The sequence below is a fragment of the Pangasianodon hypophthalmus genome, chromosome 18 (genome assembly GCF_027358585.1).
Source record: "Pangasianodon hypophthalmus isolate fPanHyp1 chromosome 18, fPanHyp1.pri, whole genome shotgun sequence".
In the NCBI taxonomy this organism is placed as follows: domain Eukaryota; kingdom Metazoa; phylum Chordata; class Actinopteri; order Siluriformes; family Pangasiidae; genus Pangasianodon; species Pangasianodon hypophthalmus.
The window spans coordinates 19,936,945-19,960,140 of NC_069727.1; the positions used below are offsets into that span (position 1 = coordinate 19,936,945).

The 23,196-nt window shown below is 41.7% G+C and overlaps 2 protein-coding genes across 21 annotated transcripts in view; both read right to left on the reverse strand.

Moving 5' to 3' along the window:
- Positions 1 to 692: 692 nt before the first annotated feature.
- On the reverse strand, positions 693 to 16,384 carry aebp2 (AE binding protein 2). Its single transcript, XM_026943445.3, has 8 exons — positions 15,735 to 16,384; positions 10,773 to 10,983; positions 9,163 to 9,270; positions 8,857 to 9,043; positions 8,636 to 8,760; positions 5,107 to 5,174; positions 4,518 to 4,631; positions 693 to 1,503 (listed from the first exon to the last, which is right to left on the reverse strand). The coding sequence occupies exons 1-8, from the start codon at positions 16,208 to 16,210 to the stop codon at positions 1,491 to 1,493; spliced, it is 1,302 nt and encodes a 433-aa protein (XP_026799246.1). The 5' UTR covers positions 16,211 to 16,384; the 3' UTR covers positions 693 to 1,490.
- A 2,727-nt stretch (positions 16,385 to 19,111) lies between these two features.
- The window catches only part of plekha5 (pleckstrin homology domain containing, family A member 5), a 106,442-nt gene continuing 102,357 nt past the window's right edge, over positions 19,112 to 23,196 (reverse strand). For 15 of the 20 annotated variants that reach the window (XM_053241788.1, XM_034313212.2, XM_053241787.1 and 12 more), the window contains 2 exons: positions 22,837 to 22,950; positions 19,112 to 20,135 (listed from right to left, as the gene is read on the reverse strand). In XM_053241788.1, coding sequence (XP_053097763.1) covers positions 22,853 to 22,950 — 98 coding nt within the window. In that variant the 3' untranslated portion in view covers positions 19,112 to 20,135; positions 22,837 to 22,852. The remainder of the gene's footprint in view (positions 20,136 to 22,836; positions 22,951 to 23,196) is intronic. The other 5 variants (XM_053241776.1, XM_053241775.1, XM_053241777.1 and 2 more) reach the window with 5 other exon arrangements.

The following is a 23,196-nucleotide window of genomic DNA, read 5'->3' on the forward strand; positions in this document are numbered from 1 at the left end:
ATCCATGATGAGTGTGAAGCCTGTGGTTTACATCAAGTTCATCCTCATCATACCCTATGGGCGTGGGCAGGATCATCCGGGAAGAGACCACTCCCATCAGGATAGAAATGTTTTATCACTGATACAGGTGATCAGACAGAAGAACTGTGCATTTGTAGCGACTCTTCTCTCTTAGTGGACAAGTGCACACAAATCATCCCAGTAAAAGTGGCAAAATGGAGCCACCAGATCTTCCAGATTTTGCCTTTGACTCCTTTACAAGTGGCTGGTGGGTAAACAGACTACATGCTGTATCTTTGCTTGTGTTGTGCAAATTAGAAACCAATTTCGTTCCTCTCATGCCTAATTCCTGTTACTAGGCTTAACACCAGCTCTCATTTGATCATTAAAACTTTCAAATGTTGATTACTATAGAGTTATTGCATGCAGCAAATTTGATCTTTGCATTAGCTTTAGCTTTGTAGCAAATACTGATTTGGACATGCATACCTATGGCTCTGTTTGGGAAGAGTCATGTTTAAGAACAATGTTTAACGTTTGTTTTATACCGCAGCTAGGTTAAATTAACTCAGGATTCATCACTGTTATATTGAATCGCGCTTTATTCAGTGTACGCTGTACATGCGCTCGCAAGCAGGTGACTGCTGTGTGGATGTGCGGAGACAAACACAGGAATAAAGACAAGACGAGGCTTTTGCATTGTTTTCTGTTTTTACTACAAAGACAGAGTTAGGATCCAGCAGTACATTGGGTTGAGTTACTCCATATACTACAGAGCACGACCATTATCGATCAAAAAAACCTTTTCTATACAAGTCTAAAATGCTAGTGTTTACTGTAGCACCATTTCTTTGAGATGTCTTTAGGGTCCTTGGCTCATATATAAGTAGAGTAAGGTCACTATCAAAGAGCGCACACGTTAACATTAACATCATTCTCATCTATTGTAAAGCACACTGTAGCAGTACTCGACAAACATCGCAGTGAGAAAGGGGTCACTACATCTAGTCTTTGACTAAAAAAACATGTTGGAACAGTCACATAGTTCCAAGCTAAATAACTATCCCATTCTATCTCTCTGTGCAGTAATATTTCCTGAAGTTTGTGGAATATTACAGGTATCTACAGTACAGTAAAATTCTTCAGTACAAAAATATATTACAAATCTCCAGGCATATTTACATGGGCACTTTCTCAACAAATACATCTATATGATTTCTATAAAGCTAGCGAGGAAAGCTGTGGACAAAGCGAGAGCAGGTCAACTTTAACTTTATAGTGGTATTAAGAAAAATGAAGCATTTCAAAGTCTAGCACCAGTCAGAGTCTGATATTGTGCAATGTCTTCCTCTTCATAGATTGAAAACACATTTAAAATTTTGGGCAATAAAAAAGAACAGTAATAAGAATTTGAACTCCTGCCTCTACAGATCCAAGTCCAAGTCCACTTGAGTTTTGAAACATCAGCAGGCAATGATACTCCCCATGTCCTAGAAAAACATCCTAAAAACAAACAAATTCACATTCAGTAGGAAAGACAGACACATTTAAGCACCAGTGCATGAGGTAAGGAGCACAGCTCATGAGCTCTGTACTAAACTAAGATAAGTCTCTACAGAGTCCCATATGAGATCCAGGTCTTTACATTTAAAAACTACATTCTTTCTCCTTATCCATTTGCATCATCGAGATTTTGCGTGATCCGTTCAGACTCTTAGCAGCGTAGAAAGAAACCAAAGCTGCATGTTAGAACGGAACAACATTAATCATGGCTAGCGTTCAGTCAGACATGGCTAGCGCATGTCTGAAGCACAGGGCTTCGTTACTCAGCTGCTAGCTAGCTGGTGTAGCTCTCTGTAGCACCAGCCGTGTTTCTGAAGCCTGCGTTCTCCACTGACTGATATACATTACTGCAGTAGCCTGGACTGAATCAGCCAAGAACGGCTCCCTGAATGCAGCAGAGAGTTTACTGTGCACACGTGTGTGCTGTGTGTGTGTGTGTGTGTGTGTGTGTGTTTTAGGGGTGTAACTGAATATGAACACACTATTCGGATTGAACAGATAATGCACTGTGCAGCTTTTTACTTTAATGTGGAGCTCAGAGAATGTCTTGCAGAAGCTCACGGGTGGCCAGGTTTCAGAAAAACTCCTACCAAACTAAACCTCAAAAGCCAAACAAAAAGACATAAAAGTAGCCCAAAGTGTTTCCTTTTATAAGGAAAAAGAAAAAAAGAAAAACTAGTTCCACTTTTTTCTCAGTCATTTCAGAGAAACAAGTTAACAGTGGTGCACATTTCTGATTTGCAGTATATTTCTACATGTGGAGATTCTACAATAAAAAAAAAACAAAAAAAAAACTGGCAACCTTGCTCACAGAACAGAAGTTCATTAACATTATATGAATGGGAGATGCACTGATCGGTTTTAACCTGACCTGAAAGCTGCCTCACTGAGCTCTAAAATGCTTTCTTCTATTGATCCGCTGTTCCATATAGCTCACACACACACACACACACACACACACACCACACGCCGTGCACAGAGCAGCATATCTCTACCAGGTTCTCCAAAAAATCAAATGTTTTGTAAAACGTCTACATTCATTCATTCTTTTGTCGCCCTTAAATGCTGGTTCTCTATCATTATTAAATGAAAATCTTCTCAGAAAATCGTACGGTCTTTATAACGAAATGCTAAAACCCGAAGTAAATCTGCTTGAATATTAGTAGATGGATACTGCTGCCAACTGCAGCCTAAATAATAGTTTCTCAGTTGGGGAAAGACATCACTGCTTTGAAACAGCTTGATTACTAACATTCCACAGAACATTAGACAAAAGAAAGCTTTCTAGAAAGTTCCACAGGGCGAATAAAGTTAGGTTCTGAAAATTGCTATTTGTTGTCATAATTTGTGAATGACTTCTTTTTTCTGTTTCAGTGTTTTCTACTGTTTCCGGGACACAGTGGTAGGGTTAATATAAAAAAATTAATTAATAAATAAATTAAAAAACTGGTACAGCCAACTGGTACTGGTACTTCTGATTTATATCTGAGCACAAAAACAGACAGGAATATTTTGAGCAGTATACAGATACTAATGCAGACATTCTGTATGTGTATGTCGTATTAGATGTATACTTGTGGTGTTAGTGTTTTAAATGTTTATTACTCCTTACATAATATAAGTGGTATTTTATCCTCACAGGCAGAGAGCAGCAGGTGAAGCTGGGAAATTCATCCCCCACCAGGATGTGTGCTTCCCCTCTGCTCTGCTCACTGTACACTAACCACTGCACCTCCATGGACCCCTCTGTCAAAATCCTGAAGTTTGCAGACGACACTACATTCATCAGTCTCATCTGTGATGGTGACGAGTCTGCTTACAGACAGGTGGTTGAACAGGTGGCCCACTGGAGCAGTCACAACAACCTGGAGCTGAACACGCTCAAAGCAGTGGAGATGTTGGCAGATTTCAGAACAAGCCCCCTCAACCCTGCCAGCACTCATCATCCTCGACGGAACCGTGACGAGTCCTTCAGGTTCCTGGGAACTACAATCACCAGGGACTTGAAGTGGGACAGTAACATCAGCTCCATCACTAAGACAGCCCAGCAGAGGATGTGCTTCCTGCACCAGCTGGAGAAGTTCAACCTGCCTCGGGAGCTGATGGAGCAGTTCTACACAGCCGTCACAGAGTCTGTCATCACCTCCATCACAGTCTGGTGCAGCTCAGCCACCATATGACATTCACAAACTACAGCACCTCATCAGGCCTGCAGAAAAGACCACCGGAGTAAAACTAAACCACCCCATCCGCCCCACCCCCAACAACCCCGCCTCCACCCCAGAAACCCCACCCCAACATCCACTGGATCTGCACACCTCCAGAACTAGGAAGCCTGCAGAGAAAATCAGCAGTGACCCATCACACCCTGGCCATCACCTGCTCCAGCTCCTTCCCACACACTCATGAACAACTGAACATAAGAATTTCCCAAAACTTTTTCATTCCTTTCCCCTCATTTTTATTATATTTACTCATATTTATCTTAATTTAATCTACTCTCGTACCTCCCTGCTGCACTCAGCACCATTTAAACAATCTCATCACATTATGCATGTGCAAGTTTTACAGGACTGAGTGTGTGTGTGTGTGTGTGTGCAGTTAAACTCAGGCAGGAACGTGTACTACTATGTAATGTTTATTATCACGTATGCATACTGTGAGCTACTGTGTAAGCAAAGAGAAATTCCTTGTATCTGTAAGCCAAATAGGCTTATTTATTATGCAGTCTGTTGAATGTATTTTCGATGCACAGATGCGTATCCAAATCGCAAACAAAACAATGTGACACGCCGTGTTGTTACACTCCTACTAGTCAGTTTATCTTCTGCGTATCTAGTCGCACACTTTCGTTCTTTGGGAGAGTTGCTTTGCTATCATGGTGCCACAATAAACTGTATAGCCTATTTAATACGGACTAAATGATCAGGATGAAACTGTACTGTGCATCTCACCTGTAGATATTCGGGTCCAGTAGCACGGCTGTATCCTGAGGCAGCTGGGAGAGATGTACCACTTTGGTCTTCATCTGCGGTCGGTCACTCTCACTCACCCACGAGTCTGGCAGTCTGAGACAGAAAGGTAGAGAAGCACTTCACACTTCCTGAATGTTTTTAAGAATCAACAGCAATCTGGATTTACAATATTTGTAATCCTTCTCTGAAACTCTCCTCTTCCACCTCTACACTGATGTCTGCCATCATAATAGCACTGATCCCTCTTCACCATCAGCAATCCAGTGGAACATCTGCTAGTAATACCCTAGTTACTCACTCTGTACACATGATAAAGTCTGGAGTTTTTAGTTCAATGAGTAAACAAATGGAAACCTTTCACCCTTAAAAACCATGTATAGCAATACTACAGTAAGGACTTTAGTAAGGACTGTACAAACATAATGCCATGCCAAAACAAATGAAAGCAACATTAAAAAAAACACCAAAATAACATCATAACATCAAGGCTGTGTGCCTTTAAAACATGACATTAGAGGTGGAAGAGAAGCAGTGCATTTCTGATGGAGGTTTGGTGAACTGTACTCACATGTCCTCTGGAGTCCAGTGGAGCAGCACCTTCACCTTCCCTGAATCCTCCTTCCGTCTTGCAATGACCTGTTAAATTGAAATACATACAAAATATTTTGGGGGTTTTATAGAGCTGAGGATATTTCAGGAAGACCTTGAAAACGTAGTGCTCTGGTCAGTATAAAGAAAGCGACTAGTTCATTAGTGAATTTTAAGTTTTTGGGAAGGATGGGGTCCTGATCCACAGCCGTGAGTGTGTGCTTCAGGAACACGACTTTAATATATATATATATATATATATATATATATATATATATATATATATATATAATATTTACATCCATTAGGATGGTACAGTTTACCTGCTATAACATCAGCTAATGAAGGTTTGTCTCAATCCTGCTAAATGATCTGTGACGATTGGCTGACTCCACTGACCTATCCAACAATTATTTACTCTCTGCCATCTCAGTTAACATTACATGCAACTTGACTAAAAAAATTACCACGCCGTTCAGCACGGTACGCAGGTCTGAGACTCAGCTCATGTATTCCTGAGTAGCCTCCTCAGGACTGCAGACGTGTTATGAAAAGAAACGTTTTTTTTGTGAACAAGACCGTTACAGTTATAGTAGCAATACAGTCACAGTGTCAGTATACAAGTTGCAGGCGATAATTTAAGTTAAGAGAGCAGCAGGTCAATGTAGGCAGCCATCTGAGCAGTTAGCTGAGAAGAGATGCAAGTTCAGAAAGAGGAGAAAGATGGTAGCATGAGAATCTGTAAATAATAACTAGCTAATTTGTATTCATAGAGATATGACACGCCATTTACAAACTAAGCAAGTAACACTCGCTCTCTAGCTAAAACACCGCAGAGGACAAAAACGCAAACAAATCTGATATCATAATGTAAGAGCAGGTGGTTAAATTGACTAGCTCCTGCCCAAAGCCCCGAGTTTTAAGAGGAAACACACCAAACCCACACCATTAACTGGCTAAATTACTTTCGCAACTGGCGTAAGTTGGATGGTTATCATTCATTGGCTAGCTAAGTAATTACAGAACAAATAAACTGCATTACCACATTCAGGAAGAAAAAGCCAATTAACATTAATAATTTTCCTTTCCGTCTCTCATAATCATGGATCAGACTCTCTCACTCCTCCATTTCTTTGGGTGCTTTTACAGCTATTTAAAATTAACACTTTTGGCGTGTTTTCTTTTCGGACTGGTTTGGTTTCACACTACATTCCTGGACAAAAAAAAAATGGGCCAAAATGGCAAAATATTAAGCTTTTAATAAATAAATAAATAAAATAATAAATTCTTAACAACAAGTAATTGGTGAGGAAATTAGCAAGAATTAAACAAACAGATAAATTAGGGGTCCCTGGAGGACTAGTGCTTAGGTCTCGGTGCTCTCACTGCCGCGGCCCGGGTTTGATTCGCAGCCAGGGAACTACAGTGCCGGTCCCGAGCCCGGATAAAATTGGGGAGGGTTTTATCAGGAAGGGCGTCCGGCATTAAAAGCTGTGCCAAATCAAATGTGCGGACCAATGATCTGCTGTGGCGACCCCTAACGGGAGCAGCCAAAAGAACAACCACCAAATAGATAAAGGAAATTTTTCCCTTTGATTTCTTTAAATGTTTAAGCCTTGTGGTAAACTTGCAGACAGTTTTTTTACAGAAAGAAGAGTCAATGTTGTTTCATTCGCTGTCGATGGCTTCAAACAGCGGAGGAGCTGAAAGATGTTTCCTGGTTAGTTCGTGTCTTTCTTAGAAATAAATATTCTCTATAGGGCTCAAATCTGCCTCTGATCAGGCCACACCACGAGCCTGGTGGACTTCTCAAGCCACTTTTTGGTGGTGTTTGCAGTGTGGGCAGGAGCATTGTCTTGTTGAAAAATAACATCTGATCATTCCTCTTTAGAAAACAACTTTTCAGTTGTGGGAATCGTGTCTTTCTGCATCATTCTTCTGTATTCCAGAGCATTAACTGGCTTTTGCCAGAGAAGCAGCTCACCAGTAGCGGCAGCTGAAGAGGCTCCCACACCATGACACCTCTTCCTCCAGGCTTCACTGTGGTGGAGATGCATTCACTATTACTCACCGGATCTTCAGCAGACACCTCTCTGGAGCATCACCATGCAACTCAAATCGTGATTCATCACTGCACACAATTCTGCTGGACCACTCTGAATCATACTTTCCATATTCTGCCAAAAACTTCATTCTGCATTAGATAACTTTCTGGTTATTGTTCTTCTTGAAAGAGTCTTGTTTTCTGAGGTCTTGAATTCTGCTGACAGTTTTTGTAGGCTTTTTTTTTTCTTGTCTTGGGGAATTTAAGGCTTGATGAGGCTTTGGGGCTTCCAGATCCTTTCTTTCTGGCGACATTACCTGTTGTTTCAGAGCGCTGACCTGCTCTCTTAATAGCGGATAGAGAAATAGAGATTTCATCTGCTTTTAGGGTCTAAATTTCAGAACAGCTACAGTTAGCCTGACGAAGACCAGCTATACGGTTTCTGACAGCAACTCCTGCATGATATTCGCTTTATAGTGGGACTCTCAAAATCTCTCGCTGCTCTATCAACACTGGCTCCTTTTACGAGCTTATCATCAGGCCCTTGAGGGGCTGCATCGGGTGCGGCAGATAATCAAAAAATTATCCCAAAAAGATATTTTGTGAAAATTTTGTATACTCAGACATTTGTTAGTTTGAATTTTACATCAGTTCACTGCAGCAAAAGTAAAGGAGCAAATGGAGGCCCAGGAGCTCTCAGGAGTGTTTCATTCTTGCACATTTTCTGACTATTGATTTGCTGTTAAGACAATTAAAAGCTTATTATTTTGCCATTTTGGGTTTGGCCCATTTTTTTTTTGCCCAGGAGTATATACATAATTAAACAAACCACATGACAAGGGAAAGAGGTAAAGAAAACTGCACGTGCATAGAGAAATCATCTTAATCTTCCCTGATCATAGGGAACATGGAGCTGTCGCTAAATAAATGATAAGATAATTATAAACAATAAATAACTAGTTTTAAAGTGGTGATGTGATGCGCATCAAGCTTTTATTTCATTTTTAACTTGGCAGTCCAAATATCCTGAACACACAGCATTTCTGCAGCACTACAGCTCTGTCTTTTGGCTCAGTTTGTGCCCTGTGGCTCACTCGCATGAAGGAAACGCTGCCTGTAATCCATAACGCACGTCATGTCTGGTTCACTTCCTGCACGTCATGTCTGGTTCACTTCCTGCAGTCGGGTCAATTCAGGATCGAATCGCTTTCTCACAATCTAACCACATTAGAGTTCGGCTGGAACCAGACCAAGATCATGTCACTCAGACGGTCTGAACTCCCAACAAACCTGACCCAAGCAGCAAAGGCGACTTGGATCAGCTGAGAAATATCATGTTTAAGAGCATTTATCCCACTGACGCAGTAATGACTCATATTTCACTTGCAGCTTAAGGATATTTCCTTAGGGATGAATGGAAAAGTAACTGTTTACATGTTTGTTCTGTCATGTACTGCAGACTCACCGTGCTGTGAAACACCACACTGTGGCCCTTGCCCTGGCTCTCAATGTGGGTTGCCAGATTGAGACAGATGGCACGATGACGGATGGCATCCATCGTTTGTGCGTCAAAGAAGTCATGTGGCCGAGCTGGAACAGGCAGTTTGAGTTAGAAGAGACGTACATAAAAGATAAACCCTTAAAAAACAACAACGACAAAAAAGTCACTGGGACACCGATACATACGCAATGACCTCCGGCATTTGTTCTTCAGCTTCCTGCGTTTGCTGATGCCCGCCTTGGAAGGCGACTCTTCCTTAAGCTTGGCCTGGCTGGACAGCTTGGATGAGTTCTGTGAGCTGAAGTGGGTGGGTACGTGACGCGCTAGTCCTCCCTGAGAGGCAAAGGTGGCATTGCAACCACCTACTACACACTGAAAAAACAAGGAATGATTGAATGAATCCAGATGAAGGAAAGAAATAACAGAATGCCAATTTTTAAGGAACTGTTTCGGCTCTGTAGATTATACCACGGTATAGAGCTGAATCATACCTTGAAAGGCTTATCGCCACTGTGGGAAAGCATGTGTCTCTGGAGCCAGCTCTGGCTAGTGGATGGTGTGTTGTACACCTTACAGCCCTTCCACAGACACACAAACACCTACCACAGAGAAATACACACATTTAGCATGTAGACAGTAAGGCTGGGCAACATGATGATATAATATTAATATCGTGATGAAGGATATCATGATACACATATATATATATATCACGATTTTTTTTCTTCTGTAACTGCAACACTACAGTTTTGCTGGCATAGATTTTTAGCATCATGATGTTATCGTTACATAGACAAGTGCTATACGTGATACAGAAATGCATCCCTGACACCAGTGCTGATGGAATTTTATAGATTTATAATGTACCTCAGACATAAACAGAGATGTTAAACAGAGATGTACTTCTATGATTTTCTCAAACTCTAGCAGCATAAACAGCTCCATAGATAAATATAAAGTACTTCTATCGTTAAATGAACATGTCAGTCACAGGTCTCAGCGAACACTGAATCCTCGAACGTAATAGAAGGATGTTCTGTAAAGTCTCCTGAGAGACACAACTGTCTGTTGTTCAGTCCTGATGATGCTACAGCCATCCAAAAGAGCTTAACCACACCTTACAATACCATATAATAAAACACAATGTTTAAAATAGCATTACATTCATAAATTTATTTTCCTACATAATAGTTAACCTCTGTTGTTTATTGGCCCATTTATCTCCAAAGCCAGTAAGGCACATGAATCACAATATCGGCCAACTGGTATATGGGTCAGGCCCTAGCGGTAACGGAATTACTACCTATAGCTCAAGCTCCCTTTTCAAGCAGAAATAAAGAGATGAGACAAAGACTAAAAAGACAAACGAATCTGAGACATGGAAAGGAAAAGAAAAGGGCAAAAACAAGCAGTAACAGTATTAAAATGAACATAAATAATAGTATTACAATGAAAATAAAAATTCCCAACTGACCATGGACACACATTTACAGTGGGTTAAAAAGTGCTGATCCCATTTGTGTGACATCATCTATAGCAGTATGATCACTGGATAACATTTTCCCCTCATTTCTTTATCATTCTATAACATCAGACTGGCATACGGTCACACTCCTACTGTCTGCATATTCCACAACCAAGTGTTCTGAGTCCATATTTTTACACAAACCAACAATGCATTGCTTAATTTACTAAATTTGTGTACTTTTTTTTTTCCCACTGGGAACACTGTGTGTCTCTAAAACTGACTTCACTTAGGGTCAGAGCCACACAGATAGTAGAGTCTGGATGTCAAATTGAACAAAACAGTGTATTGAACTAAATCAAATACCCCAAAGACAAATAGGAGAGGGCCACAGTGAATGTTCTGGGTGAGAGGAGTATACGCGATATCTACCTGAAAACCTTCACTTGGAAGAGTCAATGAACAAGAGTTTATCACTCCTGATTTAAATATTCAAGACAGAACTGCCATGAAGAGAATTCTGCAGGTTATGATTAACTAAACAACATAAGATGATTGTTACTAATTGTGGTCGGTTATTTTAATCACTTCACATCCTTAATATTCATCACAGTAGTAATGTAGTGTGATACCGACCCCTCCGCGTTGACCGTCAACGTGGACTGAGCGTATGTGCTCGGCCAGGTCCGGGCTGCTGGTGAAGAGCAGAGGGCACTGATCCCAACAGCAGGGATATGATGAACCTTTGGTAGATGCTGGAGCTGCTCCTCCGTGGCCGTTCATCATGGCCGGCGTGGAGCGTCCACTGGACGCTGTGCTCTCCATGTCCATCAGGGTGCTGCTGATACTAAACACACACACGCGCACACACACATCATATAAGCAGTTCCCACTGTATTTTACAGTTTAGATGAATTAACCTGTGTTCCCACTAGCTAGCAACAAAAAGACAGACAGCCGTTCATTTTCTCTGAACATCTGTGTCACATAGTCGCAATTCCGGTGACTGCGCTAAGTGACATTTGATTTGAGATTTTCTCAATTCTGTGCAAATTAGGTATGACGCAGTAAATTGACAAATCTAAACAACTGGCTTGAATGATTTTTCTGACCAATCCTTTACTGCGAGTGGCCTCATACTAATTCAGTCCCCACTCACAACTTTAGTTCCCATCAGCATTAATTTTCTATTTACTGTCTGACAAGAAAAAAATGGAAGAAAAAGGTATAACGCTAGTCACTTCGGATCCTGGAACCTACCACAGTTACGTTCATAACTAGAATTCTATTTCACCCCTTATCCTTGGGGATAACCCTACGCCACAGACTCATGAGACCCTGACTCAGACGTGGTAGTTGGTGGGGAGGCCAATTTTGTCTTATTGAATCTGGAAAAAGTGCAAGGTGATGCCAAGTTAGAGTGGCACCCCCCACAGCAGTGCCCATGAGGACGACACACTCCTCGTAGAATGGCACGTCAACATAGAGGCTGGATGTCCAGCCTGTTTGTAGGCCATGGTGATGCCTTCCATCATCCAGTGGGCCAGTGTTTGCCTAGGGGCATACTGGACACAAAAGAGGACGTTCTGATGGTTGGCCCTCGTGAGAATGCTGAGAGGTTCACTGCCTGCCTCACAAACTTGGGCAATGACTTTAGGCAGAAATGCAGGTTGGGTGTGGGAGGCCTTGAGGTCTTGGCTAGCTAGTCCTTATCGCTGGGTGTAACGGACCTGCAAGCTGACGGTTGCGTTCTGTAAATGGTCAAAACCGAGACATGTGGTACAGAGCTGATGGTTGTCCTTTGGCTCTAGGACATTTGGGCACTGGCTGCATGAGTGTAGTGGGGTTTAGCGGGATTCATAACCTCAAGTCTGCAAGCCAAAAGGTGGCGTATGAGCATATGGTGTTTTCACCCAGTGAAAAGGCACAGCTAGCAGCTTTGGCGATGAAGGGAGGACCTTCCGGTGTGTTACCACAGTTGTGAGAGAAAAGGGCAGGAAGCACCACTGTGAATCGTGCCTTCTTGCCCCTCCCTAAGACAAAGCAATGCCAAAGAACAATGAGGCCGTGTGAATGGGTGAATAGGCTTTTAGGGGAGGCTGTGCCTCTGTCCATCTTTTATTCACTCACATACACACGTTTAAACAGAGGGAGGGATAAAAACCCTATACAGTTCCTGAAGCTAGCCCTCACCCAAAACCACAGGGTTTACAAAGACTATAGGGCTTCTGGTTTATACACACGCACTACAACTCCCTGCATGTTTTTCTGGAGCTTAAAACAGTACTAACTGTGATACCAATCACCCACCAATACGGGTGTTACAAAACCCTAAGCATGCTGGTCTCACACGCTAATACTCTAGCGTGCTAGCTTGAGAAAATGGAAATGGCTTCAGTCAGCAGCAGGCAGCAGCTGGACGATTCCCACACGTCTGTGAGAGCCGGTGTATGGGAGCACTTCTGTAAGTCATGATGCTTATGGTCAGCGAGTGGTGAACCAAAACATTACAGTTTTCTGATATTTCCTTTTCCTGTTAAAAAAAAAAATAGAATTGCACACTGACTGAGTGGCAGGCGGCGGCCATCTTCTTTACAAATGTCAGCATGGCTTTCATCAGCATTATTACAGACAGACGCTTAGGAGTAATCCGACACCACATTCCTGAAGATATAGCAAACATCCTAGGAATGGTTTGCAAAAGTAGGTTTGCATATTATGCAAATGATCATAAATTTGAGTGGGTTAGGAAGAAGGTAGTTATATTGTTGCATGAGCTAATGAATCAGGAGAAAAGGGAATCTTCACTGTACACTTCACACAAGATAGTCCTGGTTTAAGTGAAAAAGCATGAAGAGCGCGCAGGTGCAGGATATATCACATTTCAGCTCAATGAGACTTACAGTCACTGAGAAACAGCTCTGGCCACGCTGTTCAGAAAGCTCAACATCTTTCTCACCATTACTGAGGGGTAGCCTCTGCTGAGTCGTTTTCCCCCAATGTCCTGAAAATTGGACAAAAATCCTAGGAATAGTTAGCAAAAGTTTGGCATATTATCCAAACTAGCTCAATATCTAAGTAGGCGGAGCTAAATGGTGCAGATTGGTTCAGAATTAGCCAGCACGTCACAAGTGTGTTGCTCAGCGTCTCCAAGAGTTTGGGAAATTTTCATAATTAAGGTGACACTGATCCGATACACAGTATCACCAGCAAAACAAAAAATAAAGCTGATTGGATAACAGAGGAAACATATTGGATATCAGATCCTGCAACAAATGGCAAAGATTGCAATTGGATTTGGAAAAGAAATTTGTTTTTAGACCTGGAAATGTCTATATAGAGATATTTAACTGTTTTTTCCTTTGTTAGGATTAGTTTTATTATATTTATACTTTATTATGTAAGTGATGAAGAGTTTAACTGTGAAGTTCTTCGATTAAAAAAAATAAAGCGCAGTAGCTTTTAACGAAGAAACTGGAAGGGTTTAGAATCGTGCCGTCTCTAGTCATGATTCAGGTATATACCAAATCTGTGAAGTTGGCACTCAGCTGAAAAGCAACTGAATGAAACGTTTTATTTGTGCTGGTTTGATATCTGAGATATACTATATGACCAAAAGTATGTGGACACTTGACCATCACACACATATGAGCTTGCTGAACATCTCATTCCAGATTTATTCCCCTGCAGTTCATCCCAAAGGTGTTCAGTGGGGTTGAGGTCAGGGCTCTGTGCAGGACACTCGAGTTCTTCCACTCCAACCTTCACACACCATGTCTGATCCATGCCGGTGATCCAGACCTCCCCCCCCTTCACTCTGGACCTGTCCACCGGCAATGCTTCATACTGCCACGAAAACGCTTCAGCTGTTTTCCATGGACTACACCAACACACATTGTGCTCACACACACGCACACTACAGTGTAAACCCATATGAGGATGGGTTCTCTGTTGAGCCTGGTTCCTCTCAAGGTTTCTTCCTATCACCATCTCAGGGAGTTTTTCCTTGCCACCGTCGCCCTGCTTGCTCATCAGAGACGGCACACACACACACTTCACTTTACTTTTGTTTGTGTAAAGCTGCTTTGAGACAATGACCTTTGTAAAAAGCGCTATACAAATAAAAATGAATTGAATTGAATTGAATGTCTTCATGGAGCTCGCTTTGGGCACAGGGGCATTGTCATGCTGGAACAGGTCTGTTAGTTCCAGTGAAGGGAAATTGTAATGTAATGCTACAGCACACAGAGACATTCTACACAACTGTGTCTGGGGAAGAACCACATATGGTCAGGTGTCCACATACTTTTGGCCATGAAGTACATCATCACAGCTGTGTAGCTGAGAGACAGGCCAAAGTGCAACAGCCCACATTCCACTCAAAACGAAACCAAAACTCCAGTCCACTTTGTAGGAGTTCTGTATAAATTGTTTGTGTCTTTTTTTTTTTCTTTTTACACATATTACGAGTTGAAGTCAGTGGTTTATGACTTAGCGGTGCTGGAATTTGAGCTCACTGAGACGCCACTTCAGCACTGCCTTAAAACCCAAACTGGCACAAACTATTTATACAGCACTAACAGAATGCCATGTCTCTTCAGAGAGATGTCCATGTCTGGTGCGGTGCTTTACAGTTTCCCCCGAACTCTTTATCTGAGGATACATTTCAGAACGGTACAGCTGGCTAAGAAAAATGTGTCTGAAAGAAAACAGGACCCTAAGGGGGAGAGAGGGAAAAAACCACGATAATGAAACAGGCCTGACACTGATGTACAGCCCTGAGGTACAGTACTGATTTAAAGCACTGGTGTACAGCCCTGAGGTACAGTACTGATTTAAAGTACTGGTGTACAGTAATGATTTAAAGTACTGATGTACAGTAATGATTTAAAGTACTGATGTACAGTAATGATTTAAAGTACTGATTAAAAGTACTGAGGTACAGTACTGATTTAAAGTACTGATTAAAAGTACTGAGGTACAGTACTGATTAAAAGTACTGAGGTACAGTACTGATTTAAAGTACTGATTAAAAGTACTGAGGTACAGTACTGATTTAAAGTACTGATTTAAAGTACTGATTTAAAGTAGTGATGTACAGTACTGATTTAAAGTACTGAGGTACAGTACTGATTTAAAGTAGTGATGTACAGTACTGATTTAAAGTACTGATTTAAAGTACTGATTTAAAGTAGTGATGTACAGTACTGATTTAAAGTACTGAGGTACAGTACTGATTTAAAGTACTGAGGTACAGTACTGATTAAAAGTACTGAGGTACAGTACTGATTTAAAGTACTGACTAAAAGTACTGAGGTACAGTACTGATTTAAAGTACTGATTTAAAGTACTGAGGTACAGTACTGATTTAAAGTACTGAGGTACAGTACTGAATGCCCTGCAGTGGTCCTGCACCCTGAGCACACAGACAGGTGTGAATAAACAGGTTGGGTGAGAGGTCAGTGTGTGTGAGTCACACAGCCTGCTGATGAGGAGAGTGTGTGTGTGTGTGTGTGTGTGTGTGTGTTACTCCGGGGTAAGAGACTCCTAGGTTGTGTAGTGAGCTGTGGAAGGGACAGCACTGTAAAATGGACAAACCTGTCCTCGGAGTCGATGCGACTGAGCGGCTCTCCGTCGGAGGAGGAGATCTCCACGCTGGCCCTGCGCTTCATGTCGGTGCTCGCCTTGTCTTCGCCCTTCCTCACGGCGCAGTGCAGCGGCGAGGACACGCTCTCCTCCTCCCTTTGTTCTGGCCTCAGCTCCCCCGTCACCTCAGCCGAGCTCTCCGCGCTTCCGACGCCCTTCTGCGCCAGCACGTCCGCCTCCGTGTCCATCTCCTTCTCCTCCTCGCCGTCTCTGCTCAGTCCCTCGTCGTTGGAAGGGGTTTCCTCGGACTCGTCGGAAGCCGCGCGTTTGTCCTCGTCGAGCTCGCCATTCTCGTCCATCTTTACACACTCGCTCTCCGCCGGTTCCTGATCCGGAGCGCGCAGGCCCTCGGGGTGAGCCGGGCCGTTCTGCTCCTCGCTGGGGGTCGGGGAGTCTTGTTCGGATGTGTCGGAGGTCGCGGAAGCCATCCCGGGCGTGGAAGGAGTGTCGTGTAACTCAAAGCGGAAAGTTTCGAGGACAGGCTAGAGAAAGGAAATCGGCTCTCTTCGGGCCGCTAGCAGGCGAGCACACAGCGCAGGGACGTGAGGGGCGGAGCCTCCGCCGTGACGCAAGCGCTCCGAGCCTCCACGTGGTGAGAACGCTGCTGCCTCGCGCGCTCAGAAAGTTGCAGCAAAATAATCCGCTGCGTTCATGACGGAGTGGAACAGAGACGCTTCCGACTTCCCTGTAGGAAAGATCCGTCTGAACCGGAAAAACTCCCACTGCTCGGCGTGACGAGCCCGTGACGTCACTTCAACATGGCGGCGCTCATGGTGAAGAGTGGGAAGCAGCGCTAACAGCGCGAGTCGAGGTTTATATGGCGAAATACTGGGTGATACCTTGATAACTGAAATGTTAATTAGCTTTCTTGTAATGAAACTGCCCTTTTATATAATTTCGGCGCCATTAACAGTGAATTATTTACATACTTTAAAAAGAAATAAAACACTAACCAAACACCTTTTAAATGTAATCCACTGTTTGTAGGCAGACGGAAGGAGGAGACACTTGATTTGACGTCACTTGCTGAACTCGGAGTTGAGGAGACCTCCCCGGGGTCCGGAGCAGGAATTCCGCTTTGATGGAGTGTTTTCTTTGGTTTTTCCTGGTCGGAAGTCGGGAATTACGAGTTACAGCCTTTGGTTGAATGCAGCACTTGAGCAGTAGCAGTAGTATTGACAGTGAGGTTATTGTAGCATTATTGCAGGCCATATGACACTAAAATGTGCTGGAAATCCAATATGCAAAACATTTTTACCTTCTTAAGTTCACAGCTGTCCATGCAGTTACACGGGATCACAGCCATGCCAGGTCAGCCGTGCCGTCAACCTTTCACTCAAGATGGAAAGAAGTGTGGGGAAACGGGGATCTGGCTGGAGGGTATTGTGGTATTTGTGAGGAAAGTGAGGAAAACCTCTCAGCTATTTGAGTGAAAAAGGAAATGTAGAAAACCCCAAAAGGAAAAAAGAGAGCAAGTTTTTGCCATTATTGCTGAGTGTAAGAAAAGCACAGTTGCTTGAACAATGACCTTTTTAAGAATACACAATACAAGAATGTTGTGGAGAAGTGTTCCTATGGGTGCTGAGGGGAATCGGCTCCGTTTACTCAGCCATACAAATACAGTCCAAATTATTTTCACTGGTTATTCCAATGTCAGAGTCTTAGTTTAGTCCAGTTAACAGCAGAAATGTGCAGGAAAGTCTACGAGGCTGGAAAGCCGCAGCATTGTTAGACGTGAAGCACCTCACGGACTGGCTATTTGCTTACTAACTCATGTTTAGCAGGTTGAACATCTTCCACAAGGGGGAGCTTTTGGACCTTCAGTAACCTTTAGCCTCAGTTCCACTGCAGGGACAAATTTACTGCAGTTTTGATGAGGACTTTGTGGTTATACACAATATGGTGAGATGTATGTGGACACGTGACCATCACACCCACATGTGCTCGCTGAACATCCTGCTCCCAAGTTGGTCCCCTCTTTGCTGTTATAATAAGCTCCACTCTTCTACATTTACATTTATGGCATTTTGACAGACGCTCTTATCCAGCACGACTTACATTTATCTCTTTTATATAACAGGAACAAGTCCAGCAGGTGGGGCAATTAACCTACAGAACAGGAACAAGTCCAGCAGGTGGGGCAATTAATCTACAGAACAGGAACAAGTCCAGCAGGTGGGGCAATTAACCTACAGAACAGGAACAAGTCCAGCAGGCGGGGCAATTAATCTACAGAACAGGAACAAGTCCAGCAGGTGGGGCAATTAACCTACAGAACAGGAACAAGTCCAGCAGGCGGGGCAGTTAACCTACAGAACAGGAACAAGTCCAGCAGGCGGGGCAGTCAACCTACAGAACAGGAACGAGTCCAGCAGGTGGGGCAATTAACCTACAGAACAGGAACAAGTCCAGCAGTTGGGGCAATAAACCTACAGAACAGGAACAAGTCCAGCAGGCGGGGCAGTTAACCTACAGAACAGGAACAAGTCCAGCAGGTGGGGCAATTAACCTACAGAACAGGAACAAGTCCAGCAGTTGGGGCAATAAACCTACAGAACAGGAACAAGTCCAGCAGGCGGGGCAGTTAACCTACAGAACAGGAACGAGTCCAGCAGGTGGGGCAATAAACCCAAAGAACAGGATGAAGTCCAGCAGGTGGGGCAATAGATGTAAAAATCTTGAGTCTGGTGTAATGTAGGATCTGCTGAATCAAGGTTATTTATCTGCTTGATACAATAAAGGACAGAAAATTATTTGTAAAATTTATCACAACCCTTAGTATGTTTAGCAGCTTTTAAAAAAAAAAAAATCAGTGAGGCCGTCGATGATTCTTTGTCGATGATTACCATGGTTTAAAAAAAAAAAAAAAAAAAGATTTTTGACCTATGAGACAGAACTTTGATAAAACTTTGATTAACAGATACACTAATAAGTGACTAATAATAGTTGTTGCATTTTCTTGCAAATTACTTGATTATAGTATGTGTGATAATATCTGTGAAGCTGATGAGGTTTCAGGACACCGTTACTGGCAGGGTAAGAGTGCCTGCTTACTGCGGGGCCAATGTTAACCAAACGTCTCTCTCTCACCGTGTGCGAACGAGCACTGAATGTCTGTAGGCACTAATGTGCGTAAGCTGGCTGAATTTCGTTAAGCACTGGTCTGATTAGATTGGACTGGTTAGAGGTAGCCAGATAAAGCTAATGATGTGCAATGAAGTGACACTGGCACTGAGTTCCTTCTTCTTATATCAACACTAAATGTAACTGCAGGTCACTTTTTAATGTCAGATACAGAGCAAGTTAAATAAAAAAAAAGACATCACAGAAACCTTTTATAACAACATTTATTTCACATGATATAAAACAGATGAGATTTGCATATTGACTCCTTAGATAAGCTTTTATAATTTTATTGTATGGTGTACATTATATACAATATGATCTTTACATCTTCTACAATAAAGTTAACACCAAAACCCTGGTTATTGCTTTTTACCTTTACATGTGCTATACTTCTCTAGAGCTGGACCCCAATATGGACAGAGACCACACTAAACCAAATCTTTTTTTAATACTCTCTTTAATACTTTAGTTAAATATATCTCAGCCATAGAAATATAAAATGAATGTTGATGAATGTTCTGTTGGGGAACAGTGCTGCAGGAAATCACAGACTATCTAAACTTTCTTTACAAAGCTAAAATAATATATTTTCATCTGCAGTGGTATAGCAGTGCTGTAATGAAATCATCTTTCACACGGTATGTGTTCTGTACAGATAATCTGATATCCACATGTTACTACTTTAAAAAAAAAATCAGTGAGGTGTTATACAGTGCAAAAGGTATGAATGCTAAAACCGGAGTGTTTTCACCAGCAGTAAAAGAGCCAGACTTTTTAAATAAAGATACAAGCAGATTCTGTGCATAACTCCTGGATATGTGAAGTAAAATGGTGTGTGCGTGTGGGCGTGTGTGTGAGAGAGAGAATGTAGCTGTAACGCTGAAGAGACCGTGGCTGCTCTTAAACCTGTAAATCAGTAGACCCTCCTCACAGCACTGCTCATATCCTTTTATACAAAATGCCTACTCGAACACTGAATAAAACTCGCAATCGTAATAAACACAAGAAAACATGAAAATAAGAACAATATTATAAATAATAACATTAATAACTCTAAGGTAACCTGTTTGTCTAATTCTTCTGTGGCAGTTGGTAAATAGAGCAATGGCATGAGCTGCGACTGGGTTGTCGGTGCGGCCTCTCGCTGCTCTACAAGGCTGCGTTTTTGGTTCTCCGTTAGGACTTCCTTCACGTGTCAGTGTTTAGGGATGTTGGTGGCAATGCTGGCTGGGAAAGAGCACAAACAATTAGCCGTCACTTCAGCTGAAAATGTTATTTTCCATAGCCTTAGCAAGCATAACACACTACCAGTTTTGAGTAAACCAACTTTTATAATAATGTAAGCTTTAAACCTGCCTATGTAACCTTAATTCTTCTTTATATTGTAATGAAAGTGATTAAAATGAATGGATTTCAGGCTGAAAGGCTTGAATAGATTGAATCTTGCATTAGAAGACTTAATACGAACTTAATAGTGATCTTTAATGTTAAAAAATCTAGCAAGTGCAACGTAACTTCTGCTTTGGATGGTTTATTAACTTCAGTACATCTGTGTTCAGCTAAGTGATACAGGTGCTCATCTTCCTAAATAAAACAAACCCCCAACATAATACCCCCCTTAGCTGGATCTGCTATGCCTTTTAGCACCACATGTTGTATTATTTTCAGAAGGTTTGTTATTGGCTTTCAGGTGATGAAGCCCAACTCTCAGGCTAATTACTGTTTCGTGCCCATCACTGCCATGTGAGGAAATAAAAACTAAATCATGGACACACAATAGTAAAAGATATTATTTTAAAACAAAAAGGCAAGAAGAGAAGACCTAAAGAGAAAGAAAACATAGGAACCATGACATTCATGTAGCATGCTGAAGCTATAGTCAGGTCCAAAAGTATTTGGACAGTGACAGTATTTGTAATTTTGCCTCTGTACATCACCACATTGGATTTGAAATGCAGCAATCAAGAATTCAACGTAATTGAAGGGTAGACTTTCAGCTTTAATTAAAGGGGTTTAACAAAAATATTGCATGAAGCTCAACTCTTGTTAAAGCCCTTTTTTTTTTTTTTTTTTTAACAGTCCCTCCATTTTCACAGGCCCGACAGTAATTGGACAAACTAACAAATCATAAATATAAGGATTATTTTTAATACTTGGATGTAAATCATTTTCAGTCAATGACTGCCTGAAGTGTTGAACCTATGGACATCACCAAATGCTGAGGATTGAGGTCAGGTGACTGACTCGGCCATTAAGAACCTTCCATTTCCAACCTCTTGGGTTGCTTTCACTATATGTTTTGGGTCTTTATCCATCTGTACTGTGAAGCGCTGTCCTATCAGTTTTGCAGCATTTGACTGAATGTGAGCAGAAAGTAGCTCTATACACTTCAGAATTCATCCTGCTGCTTCTATCAGCAGTCACATCATCAATAAACACCAGTGACCCAGTTCCACTGGCAGCCATACATGCCCATGCCATAACACTGCCTCCACATGTTGGACAGATGATGTGGTACGCTTTGGATCATGAGCCCTTCCTTTCCTTCTCCATAATCTTCTCTTCACATCATTCTGGTACAAGTTAATCTTACATCGGAACTGGTCAGACTTTTTTTTTTTTTTTAGCAAAAAGTGAGTGTGACTAGTGGTTTGCATCTTGAGCTAAACCATCTGTATTTACATTCAATAAGGTGTCTCTTGAGTGTAGACTTTGACAATGAGCCGACCTCCCGCAGAGTGTTCATGACTTGGCTAGATGTTGTGAAAGAATTCTGCAGTCATCCACTTTAGTTGTCTTCTGTGGTCTTCCAGGCCTTTGGTGTTGCTGAGTTCGCCATTGCATTCCTTCTTTTTAAAAATGTACCAAATTGTTGATTTGTTTTTTCAGCCTAATGATGGCCTCCTTCACTCCTTTCTCTTTGGACTGTATATTGAGATTTCCAATGAACAATCTACCAAATGCAAATTCAACGCTTGGAATCAACTCCAGACCTTTTACCTTAATTTATCATGAAATAGCGAGGGAACAGACCACATCTGGCCATTAAACTGGTTATCAGTCAATTGTCCAATTACTTTAGAGACTATGAAAATAGAGGGACTCTGTAAAAAATGGCTGTAATTCCTAAATGGTTAATGCAATATTTTTGTTAAACCCCTTGAGTTAAAGCTGAAACTCTACATTTTAATCACATCTTGACTGCTTCATTTCAAATCCATTGTGGTGGTACACAGAGGCAAGATTACAAAAAATTTTTCACTGTCCAAATACTTATGGATCCGACTGTATATATGTAATTATTCTGTGATACTACTACTACTAGTAATAATAATTAGTCTTATTATGACCTATTTTACTTTTTTTTTTGGTGTGTTTAACATGCAAAACCACAAAGTGACTGCTCAATGCTCAATGCTCAAGTCACAAGATCCTGCTAGCCAACAAGCCTTTGTGCTGTCGAATGCCTCCTTCTCTCAGGAGCTTGTGAAACTATAATCACAAGATCGACAGAGATGTGGATTTGAATCAGAAATGCATCCCCTCTTAAATATGGCTCGATTGTTGCTACATCTATCATCATCAATGCATAATGATTAATGAATCAATGCATGACCTTTTGACACACAGTGGTAATCTCTAAACAAAGACATACCGTTTTATTTTCCCCTCAGTGTTTTATGGTTCTTTCACTTTACGTGCATTATCTTTTCCCATTAAGCAGTCAAACACTACATTTTAGCTACTGATTTTCCCTAAGTGATTAGTAAATCTATTAATTAAACACTGTATTCATTCATCAGAATGACTCTCATATTATAGTAAAATTCTACTTTGTGTACTTATCCAATCATGAATGTTTCCTATAGTAACTGTAAAGTATGGATAGTTATAGAAGATGAATTATAACAGGACAGTAAACCCTTACTGTACTTTTTTCTCCACTACACACACATGAAGTGGGAACCATCAGGGAGGTGAGGAGGGGAGGAAGGAAGAGGAGAGGAGCTTGGAGACTGAGGCGAACTGGAAAGGCTGTTCACTGCAAACCATTTGACAAAACAAGACCATAAACAGGCACCATAAAGCAAAATGTTAATCATACAGATTAAGAACATGCATTAATGCATTAGACATAAAAACACACTGATGGTCAGTGAGACAAACAGATACATACAGTTTAGCAGTAAAATAACTAAGGAATAAAACACGATAGTTTGGGGCGATGACAGCACGTCCCAAAGTGTTTTATTCCTCTTATACTACAGCAATTTTTCAATGCCATCAG